This window comes from Haliotis cracherodii, unplaced genomic scaffold, assembly GCF_022045235.1.
Source record: "Haliotis cracherodii isolate W230 unplaced genomic scaffold, xgHalCrac1.p SCAF_15, whole genome shotgun sequence".
Taxonomy (NCBI): domain Eukaryota; kingdom Metazoa; phylum Mollusca; class Gastropoda; order Lepetellida; family Haliotidae; genus Haliotis; species Haliotis cracherodii.
The window spans coordinates 9,530,402-9,552,646 of record NW_027266270.1 but is presented as its reverse complement, the minus strand read 5'-3'; the positions used below and the strand labels follow the sequence as shown (position 1 = coordinate 9,552,646).

Genomic DNA, 22,245 nt, shown 5'->3' with positions numbered 1-22,245 from the left:
TCCCTACTGCAGCTAATCACCACCAGAATGCAATGGCCAGGCAAGTGTCTGACTTTTCCACATAGAGCAAGTATGGGACATAATATTCCAGCAATATCGATGTAGGAGATACCAGAAATTAGGTTCACGTTTTGTACCCATGCGGGGAATCGAACCCGGGCCTTCAGTATGACGAACGAACGCTTTAACCGGTGGGGGTACCCCATCGGCACATGAATTTGACGAGCATGTATATGTAGTGCATCAACATTAATTGTCATTTTTTCAGCAATTGTTTTGTATCGGTCATATTTCTCATGCCGTTATAAAAATCAGTCTTATGTAAATAAAACGAACTTCTTTTAAATGTCTGTTTTTATATACAGTTGGGAAACAACGCTTCAGCCAGTAGGCTATTCCACCACGCTCAATGATAATATATCATAGCAATCCAGATAACATCTTTCAAAACTCCCCTTCAAGGTATACTGAAGGTATCAAACATCCCAAATCAGTATGGAATATGTACAAAACCTTTCCACATTCATAAAAAAATCTCTGTCAAAAGCAGAGCTGATGAAACGAGTCCTACAACATCATGTGCATGGTTTTTTTTAATTCAGACTCAAATAGTGATGACACCAGATGTCCCTGATTGTCCAGACAGCACCTGTCGTAGAGCTATTGTCCAGATGAACACATGCCCAGATTATCGAATCATATAAACGGGTTAATGTCATCATGAATATATGTATACTCACCCACCTAAGCAGTTATACTGAAATCTTCCATGTTGCTATAAACAAACAAGTGTTAGCCCGATGTAAGGAAGAGGGTTTCCGTAGCGATCAGACTATGATGCTGTATTTAGTACTGAAATATTCCTCGTTGCCATTAACGGCAAATGTATGTCCACAGTGAAGAGGAGCATTTCAGAAGCGCCCAGAATGTAATGCTGAATTACAGAACATAGCATTGCTTCTCTGTGTATCATCGGGAAAAGTTGTTTTTTATTGTATATTTTGTTTGTTTCTGATTTATCATGCTTATGTCCTTTGCATAAACATGACTGCCTATGATCGTGGTCGCTCCCTCTGTCCCGTGAGCAGAGGGAACAAATTAGGAATATATTAATGGTCCCTCAGAAGGCATACACACAAGGAAATGAAACAGTGTCATGACCTTCTACATAATATTGCGAGAATATTTTATGGCGCCTTAAGATATGCACTGATTGTTTTAAAATTATCGTCACAATATAATCAAATTCAAATTCAAATTCAAACTGCTAATAATGATAGGTAATGCGTGTGTTTTTCACGCAATTTAGATATCTTAAGAACAGTGTTCACTGTGACCCCAATACGTTTTTAAACAGCACCTATTCACCCTTGACAAGAAGTATATTGCCTGCTCAGGTAAAAGATAATAAATCCATACAGTCCATGTCACATAACACTTTTATTACTTCACGATAACAGGTACTCTTTGCCGTCAAGTATACATGTCCGATAGTGAAGGGTGTTTAGTTCGGTTCTGTAGAATTGAGTGGGTATGGTTTTACGCCGCTTTGAGCAATAAGCCAGCAATGTCACTGCGGGGGACGCCAGAAATGTGCTTCACACAATATATATAATTATATAAATATGTATGTATGTATGTATGTATGTATGTATGTATGTATGTATTGTATGTATTGTATGTATTGTATATATTGTATATATTGTATAAGGGGAATCGAACCCGGGTCTTTGGCGTGACAAGCGAACGCTTTAACCACTTGGTTACCCACCGCCCCCTTTTCTGCAGAAGCAAAGGCGCTGTTGTTAACCTGGTTCAAAATGGTCCGGAAACATGCCTGTTGGCAACAAAACAACTGTTCAAGTCTGTAACAAAGCAAATAAAATCATTGCCATCTGTCTTCAGGACACCGGAAATATTTAGGAACAGCAAATAGTTAATAAAGCAGGTATAATATTTAGCGATAACTCGCAAGTTTTTCATTTCTCGATGATGTTGAGAACAAACATGGCCAAGAATTCATTCATGACAGCTAGTAGCAGGTTTTATAATACGTTTTGTAATAAATACTTGTTGAGCATTTATTTGCTGGTGTCACATTTTATGTTATGTATATATATGGTGCTCTTGTTTATTTGTATGCGTGTCACTTGATTGTCGGGTTTGTTTACAAGCTGGCGTCGCATGGCGGGAGTACTGCTGTGCTGCGTCAGGCAATAAAAACTTACTTTTTTATGCAAATTTTATGGATGGCGGGTGCCATTTTTCTATTTGCCTTTTTCTCCAAGTGGAATCTGTTTCGGCAGAAAATCTAGGTTGGTTATTCTCTTGCATTGACAATTTATTTTTATCAATAAACAAGACCTTGTGTTAATGTAATCCAAGTTTCCCTCGGGATAATAAAGTGTCATCTAATCTTATCTTAACTTTTCTTATAGTACGTCTAAGTGTAACTGATTACTTTAGCTTTGCCCTAAAGGTTTCCATCAACGTTCACTTAAACGCTGAGTAATCCCAAATCGAGGCTTACACGTATGACCTAACTAATAGCTGTAACACAGGTGTCGTGTGACGTATTTTACATGTGACATGTTACTTCAGGTCTTCAGGTTATCGTTCGATGGCATCCTTTAGACAAACGGACTATTTTGGATTTTTATCATCATTCCGACCCCCTCAATAATGCCGTTCTTTGAGTAAGTGAGACTAAAATTGGAATCCATAAAGGCTTGTGTGCATGAATATGACCATCAATTATCAGTTTTGTGACCATGCTGTCAGACTGTTTAACAGTTTGTCACCGTACCCCGATTTCGTGTAACGTTGCCTACACTTTCCACCATACCTCCGCCGTGAGGATTATGGGTTACAACTGGCCATATGCTGGTAATAAGAGGCGACTTAATGGATCGGGTGGTCAGTGAGTGAATGGTTTTACGCCGCTTTTAGTAATAATCCAGCAATATCACAGCGGGGGACACCAGAAATGAGTGAGTGAGTTGGGTTTAACGCCGCTTTTAACAGTATTCCAGTTATATCGTGGCGTGTCAGCTTAATGTGGGCGGAAAGCCAGTGATGCAGGTCTCAGACGTTTACCACTTCGGTGAAACCCACGGGCACGGGTATGGTGCTGACAAACCTAGAAACATAATCGGGGTGAACCGGGATTCGAACCCACAATCATAGGCTTCTGGCATGCCCAAGGGACGCAACTCTGCACAGCGAATTGCGGCTTCTTAGACGACTGGGCCACCCGTGCAAACAATATCCATCACTAGTTAGGCTGATTCACGCTGTTATATGAAATTGCTGATTCGAGCGAAATGTAGCATTCCTTCATACCAGCGCCCTTTTGCCAGTGTACATCGAATATAGTAACTTGGAATGGAATGAGTGAGTGCATATAGTTTTACGCCGCTTTTAGCAATATTCCAGCAATCTCACGGTGGGTAATACCCGAAATGGGCTTCACACGTTGTACCAAATGAGAATCGAACCCGGGGCTTCGGCACAACAACTATGCCACCCCACCGCCCGACTTGGAATGGATCAAGAGTGTGAATGAATGTGTGTAGGTTGTGTTTCGTGTCGTGTTACATACTATTTCAGTTATGGCCCGATGGGTGAGCTTGTTGTGAAAGGTAAGCAGGTATCGTGATAGCATCATGCTTACAAACCTAGAAACATTATCAGAGCTAACTCGGATTCAGACCCATGATAAAAGGTTTCTAGCGCACCTAATAATAATGGAGTATGATTATCCCCGAGCACGTTTATCAGATAGGACACAACATAGTGTTCTGAAGTGAAAGACATTGAGACATATGATACAGTCTGGCTACTTTATTTCAAATTGGTTATTTTCTATGATCCATTTTGTGTCATCTCTGAGAGCAAATCGTCGAGTTGCCTCCTTCGTGATGTTCCGGTTGGTGAGAGGATGCTGGAATGTAGAACAGAAAATCACATCATCGCAATTTTCAACACCTCAGCATCCACATTCCCAATCATCAGTTATCAGCACTTTCACCGTCAATCACACACGCCATGACTATCAATCATAATAAATAATTATCAACATATCTATAGTAATAAAAAATATGTCATCCTCATCATCATCATCATCAACCTAGTCCAAAATACACAATCATCAGTAGTCATCTACACCGATCACCATCATCAATTAATCAAAATCATTATCATTAAACAATACTCCTCATACTTATCATTTTCATCAACATCTTAAATAAGACCTCCAGGGGGGGGGGGGGGGTTGGGTTAGTACTGGTTCCAAGAAACCTATGTTTGTCTTAAAATGGATTTTATGGATCCGTGGTCCAGCTCGGAGACTAAGTTGATTTTTTGTCGTCCTACCTCGAGAATATCAATCACGGGGTAGTCTGGTACTCGTTCAACAACAAACACACAGTTATTTTAGTACAATAAATCGTCAGCTATTGATACAATACATCGAAATATAATGAGCATTGTTGTGTGTTTTATGTTGAAGTTAGCATAATAGTGACTGGCACTACCTGTGGGCTGGGACGTATGTTGATCTTGACGGGAGTCGGGATCTGGTTCTGGGGAACTGTCTGAGTCCGTCTTTTCTGATATTGGTGTGAGAGATCGAGTATCTTTCATTCCTCTGTCATCGACTGCAGCAGAAAAAGAATACTTAACATAAACATATATTTGAGTAAGTGAGTGGTTTTAGCTATATATTTCAGCAATATCACGGCGGGCGACACCAGAAATAAGCTTCACATATTGCATCCATGTGGGGAATCGAACCCAGAACTTCAGCTTGGCGAGCGAACGTTTTAACCACTAGGTTACCCCACCACCCCGAATATTTTTGTAGGACCGTCGGGGCATATATTGGTAAAGGTAGAGAGAAAATGGTATATTTTAACATTTGTCAATATAATCCAGAGAGTCACCTGAACGATGAAACAAATGTTACATCATTTGATCACAAAGTCGACTGACCTGATTAATTTAATAAATCGGAGCCCCAAAATGATGAGACGTTTACAAACACAACTTCCGAATATAGGAACGTCACTAGAACATTTGCATAGATTAAGGCCGATCAGTTTACCGTGATATTGATACACATACGTAAGACGTTTCATTTATCCCAAGAGCGGTTCAATATACGGTCATCGCCACAAGGTTACCACATACCTACAGTTCGAAACAGAATACTGTCGCAATCAACAAATAACACTAAATGATACCATGTTCTGATTAGTATAAGCTGCATTGGCTGAAACACCAATAATTGTCAGAGGGACTGAGCGATGTAAATGTGATAAGCTGTATGTAATAGAAATACGCATGAAATGCAGGGGATGTAGTGATTCATAAACTCAAGGGTATGACAGTCGGAATCGTACTCATTACGGAAATGATTTTGTGGCTTTTACATGAGACAAGTCAATTTGTCTTTCGGTCATCAAATGTTAACAGACAAAAATGAAACCGTTTGGGCCGAACTGCCCACCGCTATACTCCAGATGGGACTGTCGCAACATGTCTTTCAGCTACATTCCAGTCCTCAAGACAACTACCATCTAAAACAAATATCTCCTTTACTAACACCACAAAAAATGTTTAAGTTAAAGGAAAGTTTCTTTTTGAACCCATCTCCGTGCAGTATTTCTTTAAAAAATAGATATAGTAGACAGCATTTGAAATATTTGCACACAAGGAAAATCAGAACGTCTCAATTATCGATTGTCACTTTGAATGTTATGTCATATGAGTTACAATGTTCCTTTTTGTTGATATTTGTATGTGGTCTACGTAAATGTAAATATACCTGCTATAAACATGGTCCTAAAGGTTTGGTACATAAACTCTCCAGTATTTCCCAAGGTGTTGATAAAGTCTCCTCTCTTCATTGCAATCAACTGATTTCCAGTCACTGTTTCAAAGGCTTGGCTAATAATGTGATGGTCCTCTTCGCCCAAGTTGTTCGCCCTGGCGACGGAGTCTACCCATCCTGCTACTTCGGCCGTTGTCCAGTGCTCTGGGTGGAGGATTGTCCAGCGCGGTGCAGGATCTGGTCAAGAAATGTTCATTTTGAATGTACAATATTTATCTTTTTAAAGTTTTTATTTATTACAATTGCCTTTCATATGTTAGGGGTGGTGTAATTGCACAATTATATGCGCAGGTGCAGTTGCATCGTTACAATAGTATGTTCGGAATAACGATGAACTATAACGTGAACACTGTATATTTCAACAAGATGATACAGAATATATTTGTTATGTATCATGCATACATCGTTTGGTGTTACCCATAAATAGAAGTACACAATCAAAAATCGATATACTATTACACTATTACAAAAGCCTGGGTACTTTTGTTATATTTCATATTTATAGCAATTGTTGTGCGTAATTTCAAAGCATCATGCTAGCATACTACGGATTTAAAACATGTTTTATTACATCAACTTAAATATTTATCTCTGATGCATGTGTGGTCTAATCATGATATATTTTTTGATACTGTTTGTTAGATACATATAATAGTTTGTTGTAACTGGGTTGGACTATTTGAGGAAAACTAAAATGGCAAATGACAACCGTGGTGCATTTAATACAAAATATATAAACCATATTAGACTGCACATCTTTCCAGAATAACAATCATTGATGAATGCTGGTAAATTATATGGAAATTGTCGTGCAAAGTATACAGAATTGTACACAAAAAATGCAAGAGAAATGATACAATTGTTGAAACAAACAGATCCTCGGTCATTTTGTAAACTACAAAAGCAAAAACAGGCTGTCGGAGAACATAAACCTCAAAATTTAATTACTTATATTATTATTTAATTTCTTCAAAACCATGAGCGAGGAGACGGCAGATGACTTTAAGTTATATTTCGATAACTTTAAGAATATAAACGCGGAAAACAACACAGTTCTTACAATGTGATAAGAGATAAAGTGATGGATTCTTTAACAATAACAAAGCTCCGGGACTTGATAACATCCTCAACAAGTATATTTCAACCACCATTGATGTATTCATGGTGGTTTATGTTAAACTTTTTTTCAATATACTTCCCGACGCCATATCATCCCAGACAAAATGATTTCTTTTTCTCCACTTTCATTTTTTTCTATAAGCTAACAGGAGTTATCAAGACAATCTATGGGAATAAAGGGAATCGAAAAAAATGTTATAAATACCCGCTTTCAAATATTTAAGAAACAAATTTAATCTGATCTGAAGTTCAAACACGTTTTAGAAAGGGATATCACACCAGCGATCACCTTACCTTTACCGTATATAGCTTATAGAAAAATGTTGAAAGTGGAGAAAAAGAAATCATTTTGTTGATCTCGAAAAAGCATTTTAATTAAGTAAATCGACGAAACCCTTTCCATATCCAATAGAAATCTTTGCCTAAATAAAAGCAGAGTAGATAGTGCGATTCCGACTATGTCATGAGTATGTGTGCTTATGAATCACTATCAAATAGAGATGATACCAGGTGTTCGCGAAAAGGTGAGGGTGTCCTCCCCACCGGTAGCACCCGTCACAAACACATGCAAAGTCAAGTAATACAAGTACAAGTACTGGTACAAATCATTCCTTCATTTCATATAAGTCTGTTGCAAGTCAACAGTCACCTCTGTTGTTTGCTTTGTTCCTAAATTACGAATAGAAAATGTTATAACTATATATTAATGTATACAGATGACGGAGTTCTGTTGGCATCAAATGCGAAGTATTTACAAAATACGTTAGACTCATTTGATAGGTATTGTAAAACCGGGAGGATTATTATTGATACTTCCAAGACTACAGTAATGTGTTCCGGGGGTCTAAAAGTGATTACTAAAGCAGTGGGTGAAAGGACATTATAACAAGTGGAATCCTATAAATACCTTGGTTTTATTGTGCAAACAATTTGAACATTTACTTGTACGACGCAAAATTAATATGCTTTGCCAAGGGCGGAAATTACATTTGTCAACTGAATGTCAACTAAGACGTTTTGACGCCGTGGTTAAACTAATTCTTCTCTATGGTAGTGAGATATGCGTATTTAAAAATATTCTGATCACAGAAACTAATCATTTTCATTTTCTTAAACACCTTACGTCACTGAGAGGTGTTCTCCAAATAACATTATATATGGTGAACTTGGAAAATGTCATCTCGCTAACCTATTCAAAATAAGAATGATTTCTATGTATATGTATGCTAACTTCCTGTCTGGGAAAAAAATCTTAATTATCTTTCATCATGTATACATTACTTAAAATAATGGGAAAATGTGAAAATAATGGATGATATGCACGAAACGAATTTGTGAATCACTAGGCCCTAGTTACAAAATGTTCAAAGTCAAAGTCATGATCAAGCTATCTTAGAAAAGAAATGTAGGTAAGGATGAATCAAATGATATTACATGCAACTCAAATGCAATCCTATATAGCTGCAAGTGAACACTCTTTAAAAGGCACCATGTCTAAAATTGTAAAAAAAAAAAAAAAAATTGTGAAAATGTTGAACTTGGTACGCATGGGAATGTTTGGATTTTTTTAATCACTTTCTTGGATGTGTTCCTTTCAGATAAATGTAAAGACGTTTTGCTGAAGATTTGATGAATTCGAATGTTTTTTCTCTTATTCATGTGTGATCTTCTTTTGATATTCATATACACATTCAAAACATGTCTACAAGCAGATCAGTGTTCGGTGAGAGTAGAGAGACAACTTGGTTTCTTTTCCCATGCTGATTATTACACACGAGTACATGAAATGGTTTGTTAAAACCAGGTGAGACTACTTCAGGAAAACTAAACAATTGATTAATGATGTATGTTCTGTAAAGCATTTAATACAAAAGATATACACCAACTCATAATGTACATCGCGGTAAGACAGTAAGTCAAAGCGGTAATGTTGATTAATTTTGAGGGTCAAGAACTTCAATATCTTTAATTGTTGCTGAAGATTTGAGGAATTTCTTTGGATAATTGGCCAATGAAGAAAACTCAGGACGCGTTTTTCATGCTGGCGTTTTGATGTCCTTTTGGGACAATTATATGTATATATTCAGCTTGCCAGTAAAGTATTTGTAACATATAATCGTTTCTGATCATAATGTCGTTCGTTTCTATGAACTAATTTTCAAGCACTTTATTAACATATGCTCGTCTAGGCGCAAATCCGTACACAGATACCTCATATCAAGGAGACGTTCTCGGATTTTCAACAGTGCAAATTAATGTATGCTTTATGATAGTAATGAAACTAAGACACACTTTGAGGCAACTTTTATACATTAAACATTTGATATCGGTTTATTAATAGTCAGTGACAAAGAAAACCGCGTTTTAAATCCATCGTATATTTGGATTATTTCCTACAAAGTTTTCTACGATTTTATAATGGGTAAAATATCATTGCTGTTTATTTATACCATACAGACCAGGGCAATAATGTATTTATGGTCATTGACAAGAATGATAGAAAAATTTAAATACTTCAAAAATAGAGACAAATGATAACAAATATGAGCAATATACTAGTAATCATCAGTTGAAATATGATATACGCTATGAAATGCAATTAATAAGTTAGCGTTACAAATTAGTAAACAAACCATTACCATATTCAGGAGAAATACATGCTAAAACAGAGTCAATTGAACGATTCCAAATATATCATGAGTATGTGTTTATGGACCACTATTACATAGTGATGATACCAGGTGTTCGCGAAAAGGTGGGCGTATCTGTCATGTCCTACCAGTGGCACCCGTCACAAACACTTGCAGATGCAATTCAAATATGGTACAAGTCAAAATGGTGAACCGCATCGGACATCATTTTTGTCAACGAAGCATCAAATTTGGAAATGTTCTCTACTTGTCTACTATAAAACATTTGGCCGCTTTACTGGGGTACTGAATGTTGTAACCCTAATTAAACAAGTTTTGAGTAAGAGTCGCATGACGCTCCTTGAAATCTTCGAAGAAAAAATATTCTCGATTGTATCTCAAACGCTGTGAACTGAAGACACCAAAGGCGGAAGCTGATGAAATATTGCTCGACATTAAGGGAAAGTTGACTATTGGAAAGTTGATGTCATCCCTGTTCTCATACAGTCGTTGGAGAGTTGTGTTCACTCTGAATCTATTTACATAGATCTAAATATCAAACAGATCACAACAAATAAACAGATCAGCAAGGAGTTGAACACAGTTGATGCCCAAGGGAATGCATAAACGAGCTAACTTAATGTGCCTTTGGCCTCCAGTAATTGTACGGGAAAATTCTTAGTACACATCTCGTTGTAGACCATGTGTTTTACGTCTGTTGTGTAAATAATGTTCGCTGCCAGATAATAAACACATTCGTTTAACAATCTATGAAATGCACACCGATCCTTTGAATTATACAAATATCAAATCAACGGTGTTACTATTGGGAGCTATCAATTCTGATGACCATGATTTGAAAAACAAAATCAATATGAGTTAATTCTTTAATTCGGATGACCTTGATTTGAAACCAAAAATCAAAATGTGTCACGATTAATAAACGATTTACCCGCAGAGAAAAAAAATGGATATCAAGTAGCATAGATAACATTGGTCTGGTCAAAGCATTTTTGTCAAACTTTGATATTTGTTTAGATGTTTAACAGTGATACGTGTCACAAAGTTAAGACATGTGAATATTTAACATCAGACAAATACAAAAAAATGCCTACATAGAAATACAACTAATTTAAACGGATCACGAAATTAACATTGTACAACCAATTGGCAGTGAGTCAGCCCACGATGCTGTTTACAGATAAAGCGCTTAAGAAGATCAAAACTTGTATGTCAAGATCAAATCACAAACTCTTTAAAGCCAAGGTTATCTTTAAAATATAGTTAGGGATATACTAAATGATATCTAGTTACAATCCTGGGTAGCTGCAAAAGATAAATCTTCCTAAGAATCCATTACATAATTGTAAACGAGTGATTGTTTAAATTTTGAAAACTATTTAGTTGATACAGATGAAAACGTTAGGAGAATTTAACTAAAGGTGGGGTTACCCAATCACAATTTACCATTTGAGACAGGCAGATGGAGGCAAATACCACAAACTGCAAAAAAAATGCCCACTCTGCCAACCGTGACATAGGAGATGATTCTCACAATTTGTTTATTTGTCCATCATTTGAAAAAAGAGAGGAAATAACTCATAAAAAATATTATATTGAACCTAACATGTTCGAAATGAATTTACTTTCTTATAGCTCAGGATTAGAAACATCGAGAAAACAATCGTAAGTTGTGTAAAATAATCTTGATAAAAGTTGAACCTGGAAATAATATTTCATGAGTGTTTGTACAAACTTTCACTTGACCGGATCCGATCGCTCGGAAAAGATGTTCATGATATGGTAATATTGTTTTCAGTTCAGTCGGAACTACTTTACTTTGAACATATGATATACATATATGAACACCTTGAACATATAATGTATCATATCAATATGTACATTTAACATGTTAAACATTTTAATTTAACATGAATTAAACATTAACTATGGCAATGAAATTGATCAGCGATACACTTTCGTTCTGGTTTTCTTTGCCTGCTACAGGGAGCGACAAATCCCGTGTCAATGAACCCTAACTGGTCAGACACCCTATTTTCATACCTCTGCCATCGAGTGATTCTGAGCCAAAGTTACATTTTTTTGGTAGCGTCAATGATCACGTCCATTTCCATAGTAAACGGCAAGTGATGTATGATGTAAATCATATAATATCTTAACGAAAACTATCCTCTATTTTCAACATAACATTTTCAAAATAAATAATTTTGTTTCACAAAAGCCTGGTTTTAATTCATAATGAAAATGATTATCACTTTATATAATTTATAAAGTGGCATTTCATTTTCAAAGTATATTCAAACGCTGATATGTATGCTTTGGCATATTTGCATCAACATCGCCTTTGGATAAATAAATAAATAAATAAATAAATAAATAAATAAATAAATAAATAAATAAATAAATAAATAAATAAATAAATAAATAAATAAATAAATAAATAAATAAATAAATAAATAAATAAATAAATAAATAAATAAATAAAAAATGTGATGAATGAATGAATGAATTTGTATAAAACATATATTATGCATTCTAAATAAATAAATATATAAATAAATATATAAATCAATGATACATAGCCATCTGTTATACATTTCCACCCTGGGAGTCATAACTGACTGCATTTAGTTACAGACCATGTTAATGCGATCACGCTTGTCATACTGTACATGTTAAGTATCTTGTGCTGGGGAAGTGTAAACGATACGAAAACATAAGGGAAGTATGTTTCCCTTCATATTTCGTATGATCCATCTGTCAAAGGTTTTCTGCGACTGTTGTAGTGTACATGCACCAAGACTTTAATGTGTATTGTTTTTTGTTCCTGAAAAATGTTAAGAAAATAAGGAACCTGCCACTCGTTGTGTGAACCTCTTTCATAGTTTTGTTAGTGTCAATAATAAGCATTGATTGTTTTGCTATTCTGTATACAGCATGTTGACAGATACATAACATAACATAACATATTGCCTTGAGTCCAGAAATATAATTATGTCCGCCCGTCCGTCTGTCTGTCTGCTACAAATTGCCGTAATTTCAGAAAATGATAAATCTCGTCACCGCCTCAATCGTATCACATACATGTTTACTTATAGAAAGGAAGTATTGACTATCGTGGCTATAATGACTCAAGTAAGTAGCATCGAGTCTATACTTACTCAAGTAAGTAGGATGGAGGCTACACGTACTACAGTAAGTAGTATCGAGGTAGTATCGAGGTAGTATCGAGGTAGTGGAAGTATGTGCTGATTACGTACATCGGATACCAACCAAGGCTTAAATATCACGCTAAATGTCACATGACATTTCCAAAGGTAAAGCTAGACCAAGTCACTTCTCTTCATGCCCAGTGCACATTATGTCTTGCACGACTGAATCTTTATTATGTAGATATGGTAACATGCAGGGAGAAAGCAGCGCACCCTGACCCAACTGTGAGGATGAATGTCACACGAGTGTGTTCCCATTAAGAACAATGCAACTCGTAAATAACAAAGAATGTTTAAAAGTTTGAATGCATATCAGATTAAAGCAACTGCCTATCTATGTTCCATATACATGCCTTTTTTATACTTATAGGTGTAAATCAGTGGAATAACAGGTCGACATAACAACGAATAATTATGTTACTTTTCAGACTGCATAGCAATCGACCCGTTTCCCTGCCATATGCGTGTCCGTCCGATATGAGAGGATGCTCTTAATATGAAGCTGTCAGCTGGACAGTCAATGAGTGCAGTGTGCCGTTGTGTGAGATTGACCTACTCGTCTTCAAGGATATCCGGAAAATTGGTGAAATAAAAATACAGGTGCGAAAACGAGATATTACCTCGATATAGTGTATCCGCCATTGTTGAAATTTGGTTTGCCAGTCACGTGATGAGTGTTTTGAGGTCAAAGGTAGTTAAAATTTGTAAACAAAGCCGTCGTTCAGCTTTCGTGTTTGCGTATAACGTGTTCAGGCAATTTAAGGCAGCATGGATTTGGGGAATGTTATCCACGTAACGCTGCAACTAAAGTTTATGATAAATGGATAATTGGGGATTGATTATACCATAGGTATGGTTGCTTATGATGGTGATGGGGATGGTGGTAGAGGTGGAATGGATGAGTGGTGTCAGAGGTGGGGTAGGACGGGGGCGATAGCGGTAGAGTTGAAATGACATCGGTGGATTGAGAGTGGTGTGGTAGTGGTAGTGGTAGGATTGGGTTGGGATTGGGTGGGGGTGGTAGTAGTAAAGGTGGGGTGGGATTGGGTTGGGATGGTAGAGGCTGGGTGGGGTAGGATGGAGGCGGTAGTGGTAAAGTGGTAGTGATATCGGTGGATTGAGGGTGGGGTGGTAGTGGTAGAGGTTGGCTGGGGGTGGTAGTGGGAGAGGTTGGGTGGGATTGGGGAGGTAGTGGTAGAGGTGGGGTGTGATTGGGTGGGGTAGTAGTGGTAGAGGTGGGTTGGGATTGGGTGGGGGTGGTAGTGGTTGTGGTAGAGGTGGGGTGTGATTGGGTGGTGGTAGTAGTGGTAGAGGTGGGGTGGGATTGATTGGTGGTGGTAGTGATAGAGTTGGGGTAGGATTGGGTGGGGTGGTAGTGATAGAGGTGAGGTGGGATTGGGTGGTGGTGGTAGTGATAGAGTTGGGGTAGGATTGGATGGGGTGGTACTGATAGAGTTGGGGTGGGATTGGGTGGTGGTGGTAGTGATAGAGTTGGGGTAGGATTGGGTGGGGATGGTAGTGATAGAGGTGAGATGGGATTGTGTAGGGGTGGTAGTGGTAGAGGTGGGGTGGGGGTGGTAGTGGTAGAGGTGGGGTGGGATTGGGTTGTGGTGTTATTGATAGAAGTATTTTGGGAAAGGGTGAAGGTTTTAGTGGTAGAGGTGGGCTGAGATTGGGTGGGGTGGTAGTAGTAGAGTTGGGTTGAGATTGGGTGGAGGTGGTAGTGGTAGAGGTGGGGTGGGATTGGGTGGGGGTGGTAGTGGTAGAGTTGGGGTAGGATTAGGTGGCGTGGTAGTGATAGAGTTGGTGTGGGGGTGGTAGTGGTAGAGGTGAGGTGGGATTGGGTGGGGGTGGTAGTGGTAGAGGTGGGGTAGGATTGGGTGGGGGTGGTAGTAGTAGAGGTGGGTTGAGATTGGATAGGGGTGGTAGTGGTAGAGGTGGGATGGGATTGGGTGGTGGTTGTAGTGATAGAGTTGGGGTAGGATTGGGTGGGGTGGTAGTGATAGAGTTGGGGTGGGATTGGGTGTGGGTGGTTGTGGTAGAGGTGAGGTGGGATTGGGTGGGGGTGATAGTGGTAGAGGTGAAGTGGGATTGGGTGGTGGTGGTAGTGATAGATTTGGGTTGGGGTGTTAGTGATAGAGTTTCGGTGGTGTGGGATTGGGGTGGAGATGGTAGAGGTAGAGTTGGGGTGGGGTGATAGTGGTAGAGTGGTCTCAAATAGGAGCAAGCAACTTTTCAGTGACGTTATCATCTCATCCTCCAATACATATACTAAGTTGGATGCACAAATTAAGCCTTACCTTTATCCAGGGTTTGTCGTACGATAGTCACAAGGGTGAAGTTTCCATGTAATGAACAAGTTCATATTGTGTCCGTGCGGCTTGTCACCAGCCAAATAAAGGTCGTTAAAGGAAGCGCGTGCATCAGTCTCATATTTAGCCACATACATGTGCCGGGCGGGTCCAGCACACACATGACGAAATTCCCCCTTTCTTCCTGATTGGCTAGATTGTGACCAATCAGGAAGTGGGCAAAGGGAATTTCCCTACATAACCGCAATCAGGGTGTTTTAGCTTCCTGATTCATAAACTCGGAACAGCTCAGAGTACACTTTTTTCGTTATCTATTTTCTTAACATTCTTGTGTAAATGATAACTGATGATAATTCTACATATATTAAACAGTGTTATTTTTATTATCTATATATACTGAAATAGATATGAAGAATAGGAAAAACGTCATCGCTTTAAAGAAGTATCTTGAAAAATAACTTAGAATAATAAAAAATAAATGTTTTCGGAATTTACGCTTGTCACATACAATCTGCAATATTTGATACATATCAATAGTTCATCAAATTAATACAAAATACAATGTCCTATGCACGATATATTTACTATTCACAAAGCGCCATTGATATTATTACACAGAAACATGAATCACAGATCAATTTTCCCACACAGGTCACAGTGACCCTTAAACGCAGCGCGGTGTAATCTGGCGAAAGATAAATATTCTCACTCAGGGCTCGTTGACACTAAAGTGTTCGCCCCGACTCACATTAAACACCATTGTACCCATGATGCTGCTTCGTGGGTAGCTGACATCGCGTGCAACCAGGTAGTGGCCCACTTCCTGAATTCTTCCCAGGGGCATGTCACGCCTTCGAAAATCCCGAACAGAGCACTTTATGTGAATGTGTAGTAATTCTGGAGAAACCTTTAAAAAGGATTTAAAAATGTGACCTAACATTTCTGTAAACATAAGATATTTTGAGTTGTTTGCACTCAATCTTTATTCAAGCACCTAAAGGCCACATGCCTAGATTACAAAGAGAACAGATGTGTTACATACCTGTTTACGACTATTCACACGTTTCTTTCTTTACAACACTGGTATTTACATGGAAGTTTTTTCTATCATTATATATATATATATATATATATATATATATATATATATATATATATATATATATATATACACACAGAGATAGAGAGATGAGATAGAGAGAGAGGGAGAGATAGATAGAGAGAGGGAGAGAGATAGAGAGATAGGAGAGATAGAGAGAGAGGAGAGAGATAGAGAGAGGGGAGAGAGATAAAGAGAGAGGAGAGAGATAGAGGAGAGAGATTGAGAGAGAGGGGGAGATAGAGAGAGATAGAGAGAGGGGGAGAGATTTTTTCTATAATTATATATATATATATATATATATATACACACACACACAGAGATAAAGAGAAGATATAGAGAGAGAGGGAGAGATAGATAGAGAGAGAGGAGAGAGATAGAGAGAGGGGAGAGAGATAAAGAGAGAAGAGAGAGATAGAGGAGAGAGATTGCGAGAGAGGGGGAGATAGAGAGAGATAGAGAGAGGGGGAGAGATAGAGAGAGAGGGGAGAGATAGAGATAGTGAGATAGTGAGAGAGGGGGAGAGAGAGTAGAGATAGAGGGAGAGGGGAGAGATAGAGAGAGAGGTAGAGAGAGTAGAGATAGAGAGAGATAGAGAGAGGGAGAGAGAGATAGAGAGAGAGGGAGAGAGAGATAGAGAGAGATAGAGAGAGAGGGAGAGAGAGATAGAGAGATATTGAGAGAGAGGGAGAGAGAGGGAGAGAGATAGAGAGATAGAGAGAGATAGAGAGAGAGGGAGAGAGAAAGAGGAGAGAGATAGAGAGAGAGGGAGAGAGAGTAGAGATAGAGAGAGAGATAGAGAGAGGGAGAGAGAGAGATAGAGAGAAAGGAGAGAGAGATAGAGAGAGATAGAGAGAGGGGAGATAGAGAGAGGGGAGAGATAGAGATAGTGAGATAGTGAGAGAGGGGGAGAGAGATTAGAGATAGAGGGAGAGGGGAGAGATAGAGAGAGAGATAGAGAGAGTAGAGATAGAGAGAGAGATAGAGAGAGGGAGAGAGAGAGATAGAGAGAGAGATAGAGAGAGATAGAGAGAGGGGGGAGATAGAGAGAGAGGGGAGAGATAGAGATAGTGAGAGAGGGGGAGTGAGAGTAGAGATAGAGGGAGAGGGGAGAGATAGAGAGAGAGATAGAGAGAGTAGAGATAGAGAGAGAGATAGAGAGAGGGAGAGAGAGAGATAAAGAGAGAGGAGAGAGAGATAGAGAGAGATAGAGAGAGAGGGAGAGAGAAAGAGGAGAGAGATAGAGAGAGAGGGAGAGATAGAGAGAGAGAGGGGAGAGATAGAGAGAGAGGGGAGAGATAGAGATAGTGAGAGAGGGGAGAGAGAGAGTAGAGATAGAGGGAGAGGGGAGAGATAGAGAGAGAGAGAGAGAGAGTAGAGATAGAGAGATAGAGATTGAGAGAGGGAGATAGAGAGGGAGGAGAGTGATACAATATCACTGAACAATATTCACAAACTTACTTACAAAACATATAACATGGCTTTAGAGAGGGATACGGGGAGGGGGGGGGGGGGGGTAATTGTACTCTTTGTCATTTACCTACTTTTATTAAATAGAATATATACTACACAATTCCATTACACGTCTGGTTATATTAATGGTACTCATCGCGCGACTGAGAGTCAGAGTAGTTTCGTAGTATCCCAACCTTGAATCGGGTTTGATTCCTGGTACTCATGAGTAACGAATATTATCAGGATCGAATGGTAATCCTTTCTGACAGGAACATAGTTCCCCGTATTTGTGAAACAGGATAGGTCCTCATCCTTGAGATAGAAATAGAATACCCCATGCGTGAGTCAGAATAAATGCACAAGTAACCAATTCTTGAGACGATTGAGGACCCCACGGGTGAGGGGAAGCCAGGTCCCCAGTACCCCCCGACCTGTGAGTCAGGTTAAATTTCCAGCCCACTACCTGTCGGGCAGTTCAGATCCCAAATACCCCACCGTGAGACGGTGTAGATACCCAGTAACCTACCCGTGAGACGGGGTGGATATCCAGTAACCTACCCGTGAGACGTGGTAGATTCCCTGTAACCTACCCGTAACCTACCTGTAACCTACTCGTGAGACGGGGTGGATATCCAGTAACCTATCCGTGAGACGTTGTAGATTCCCAGTAACCTACCCGTAACCTACTCGTGAGACGGGGTGGATTCCCAGTAACCTCCCCGTAACCTACCCGTCAGGAATAAACTGATTACCGGATGGTTGCTCTGAGTGTGCTGGCTTACAGTATCACAGTTCAACGAGTATATGAACCGTTGTTCCTTAAACAGAACAGTCACGTTATCACTGGTTACGTTTGAATTCTCAATAGAGCATAGCGACATCACCGTTATAGCTCGAGCTGTCGTTCCTGAACACCGACCACATTTACAGATAGGCACACACTCCGAATAGGTTAAAGTTAAGAAGGAAGTAGGATTTGACCCACAATCGTAATCATATCTGTTAAACACTCCTCTCACTACATGTAATAGTACCCTGGTACAGTTATGAAGCGAACAGGTGTTTGACAGATACCAGGACCCTGCCCTGTAAACATATGTTGACCGGCGTTACATCACTGTCATAACATTCGGGTCTTACCAGGCGAGCTTTCTGTTAAAGGTCAACACTCCTCTGAAAAATTAGCAGTCGAAAGTTTATTGAAGCCTTCAAAAGTACACAAACACAAACCGTATGATGTATGTCACTCTAAACAGCTAATAATTAACCTGCACGGAAACAATTATCATTTTACAATTGACTTGTATTATAACTTTTATAGACCATGACAAATTTGGCTGAAAAATGTGAAGTCTCCCTTTAACCATTATACCTTTCTATGTTTTACTTTGTGCATGCGGCGACAGATACTGACATACAGGATCCGAAGTGTTTTTCAGAAGAAGGACGCCGCATTGCAATTCCGAGAAATGCTGTATTCAAGTAGGTGGGTGACACATCACTTCAACGAAACTCGCATAAGGATGTCTGCTGGTAGTTATTCTATTTTATATTTGTTCTCACTGCCCAGCTTTAACCACGAGCTCGAACCACATATGTTCAATATTTGCTCAATCAAACCATCTCATATTGAAAAATGACAGTGATTGGTTTGTTAGGAATCTATGCTGTCTCACAGGTAGGCTACTGGGGATGTATCTCCTCTCACGAAATGGGTACTTGGGATCAACCTTGTATCACGGATTGGGTACTTGGTTCTATCACTGAATGGGTACTGGGGGTCTACCTAATATCACGGAATGGGTACAGGGGATCTACCTTGTATAACGGAATAGGTACTTGGGATCTACCTTGTATCACGGAATGGGTACTGGAGATCTATCTTGAATCGCGGAATGGGTACTGGGGATCGACCTTGTATCACGGAATGGGTACTGGGCCCTTGTCTCACGGAATGGGTACTGGAGATCTATCTTGTCTCGCGGAATGGGTACTGGGGACCTCCCTTGTATCACGGAATGGGTACTGGGGATGTACCGTGTATCACAGAATACGTATTCGGCCCTTGTCTCGCAGATTGGTATTTGGGATCTTACCTTGTCTCGCGAAATGGGTACTGGGGATCTACCTTTTCTTACACACCTGTGGGTGAGAAACCCATTTGCGATAACTGGTATCAAACATATGTGTGAGATCCAATTCCAGGCCCATGATTGGCTACTCCATGGTGATGACCTGAGGTCGGTTTATGGCGGACCTCTTTCCTGTTTGTAATTCATTCATAAGTTGCTCGTGCTTCAGTCTAATGTTCACCTTCGTCCGTGTTGAACGTTATGGCTTTTCAGAGTATAACCCACTGGATGCCACAGCGACATGTATATCCCTCCTCTTCAACCCTCACTTTGAAGTCGAATGAAATTCAAAATATATCACGCACATTAATAGACTGATAATTCCCTCTTCTGCGATATCATTCACTGACAATAAATTTATTAAGCAAAGCAAAATTACTGAGAGTGACCTATGAAAATTAGGTACATCGTAAATCTCTCCATTTTTGACACATCACTAAAACACCCTTCACAGCATTATATACTGTGTGTTTAGAAATCTAAATATCAGATATTTACTCGAATTATTGAATTTCAAAAATAGCTTATTATTGATCACGGGTATCTTTTTTTCATCAAATCACTAATTCTGAAACGTCTCCCATAAGCCTAGTCTCATTTAAAATGTTTAGTAAAATACGCAAACACGAACGCTGAAGTGTACGTTCCGCCATATTGGATAGTGTTTGCAAATTCACGTTTCACGTATGCAGCTTATGAGACTCCTATTCGAGCAGGTATATTTCAAACTCAGCTGCCATACATGCATCCCTAAATTCATCATACATTTTATAATCAAATGACAAATGGTAAAAATCGTTGGTACAAATCGTTGTAAGATAAATCGTATCTGACAAACACTCGTCTAGTACTCTCCGTGTATCATGGATTGGGCACTGGAGATATACCTTGTGTCACGGAATGTGTACTGGAGATATACTTTTTCTCGCGGAATTGGTACTTCGGATCTACGGTCTCTCACGGGTTGGGATATTGGGGACCTACCTTGTATCACAGAATGGCTACTGGGGATGCACCTTGTCTCGCGGAATGGCTACTTGGGATCAACCTTGCATCACAGAATGGGTACTGGGAATCTACCTTGTATCACAGAATGACTACTGGGGATCAACCTTGTATCACGGAATGGGTACTGGGGATCTACCTTGTATCACAGAATGGGTACTGGGTATCTACCTTGTATCACAGAATGACTATTTGGGATCTCCCTTGTATCACAGAATGACTCCTGGGGATCAACCTTGTATCACGGAATGGGTACTGGGGATCTACCTTGTATCGCAGAATGTGTACTGGGGATCTCCCTTGTATCACGGAATGTGTACTGGGGATATACCTTGTATCACGGAATGGGTACTGGGGATCAACCTTGTATCACGGAATGGGTACTGGGGATCTACCTTGTATCACAGAATGGGTACTTGGGATCTCCTTTGTATCACGGAATGGGTACTTGGGATCTACCTTGTATCACGGAATGGGTACTGGGGATCAACCTTGTATCACAGAATGGCTACTGGGGATCTCCCTTGTATCACAGAATGGGTACTGGGGATCTACCTTGTATCACGGAATGGGTACTAGGGATCTCCCTTGTATCACAGAATGGGTACTGGGGATCTCCCTTGTATCACAGAATGGGTACTGGGGATCTCCCTTGTATCACAGAATGGGTACTGGGGATCTCCCTTGTATCACGGAATGGGTACTGGGGATCTACCTTGTATCACGAAACGAGTACTGGGGATATACCTTGTCTCGCGGAATGGGTACTTGGGATCTACGGTCTCTCACGGGTTGGGATATTGGGATCTACCCTGTATCACAGAATGACTACTGGGGATTTCCCTTGTATCACGGAATGGGTACTGGGGATCTACCTTGTATCACAGAATGGCTACTTGAGATCAACCTTGTATCACGGAATGGCTACTGGGGATCTCCCTTGTATCACAGAATGGGTACTGGAGATCTACTTTGTATCACAGAATGGGTACTGGGGATACACCTTGTATTACAGAATGGGTACTGGGGATCTACCTTGTATCACAGAATGACTACTGGGGATTTCCCTTGTATAAAGGAAAGGGTACTGGGGTCTACGTTGTATCACGGAATGGGTACTGGGGATGTACCTTGTTTCACGGAATGGCTACTGTTGATCTACCTTGTATCACAGAATGACTACTGGGGATCAACCTTGTATCACGGAATGGGTACTGGGGATCTCCCTTGTATCACGTTTAAATGTGTAAATGTTATTCATGAATCAACGTCAGCTTGGGAAAGGACCTTACATGTACATAAGTGTAACATGTAAAAACCTTTTGATTAGATTTAGAAGAAGCAATCACTATCAACCTATATATAGA

The 22,245-nt window shown here is 39.5% G+C and overlaps 1 protein-coding gene across 1 annotated transcript; it reads right to left on the bottom strand.

The window, feature by feature from the left end:
* Window positions 1–3,828: 3,828 nt before the first annotated feature.
* On the bottom strand, window positions 3,829–15,311 carry LOC139461787 (uncharacterized). Its single transcript, XM_071243250.1, has 4 exons — window positions 15,176–15,311; window positions 5,828–6,070; window positions 4,536–4,658; window positions 3,829–3,943 (listed from the first exon to the last, which is right to left on the bottom strand). Exons 2-4 carry the CDS (start codon window positions 5,907–5,909, stop codon window positions 3,882–3,884), a joined length of 267 nt encoding a protein of 88 aa, XP_071099351.1. The 5' UTR covers window positions 5,910–6,070; window positions 15,176–15,311; the 3' UTR covers window positions 3,829–3,881.
* Between the last annotated feature and the right edge of the window lie 6,934 nt (window positions 15,312–22,245).

Coding starts and splice junctions, on each gene's coding strand:
- LOC139461787 (XM_071243250.1), bottom strand. CDS start 5,909: ATGAAGAGAGGAGACTTTATCAACACCTTGGGAAATACTGGAGAGTTT. Junction 4,659..5,827: donor TAGGACCATGTTTATAGCAG/GTATATTTACAT, acceptor TTTCTGCTGCAG/TCGATGACAGAGGAATGAAA. Junction 3,944..4,535: donor ACATACGTCCCAGCCCACAG/GTAGTGCCAGTC, acceptor TCTACATTCCAG/CATCCTCTCACCAACCGGAA.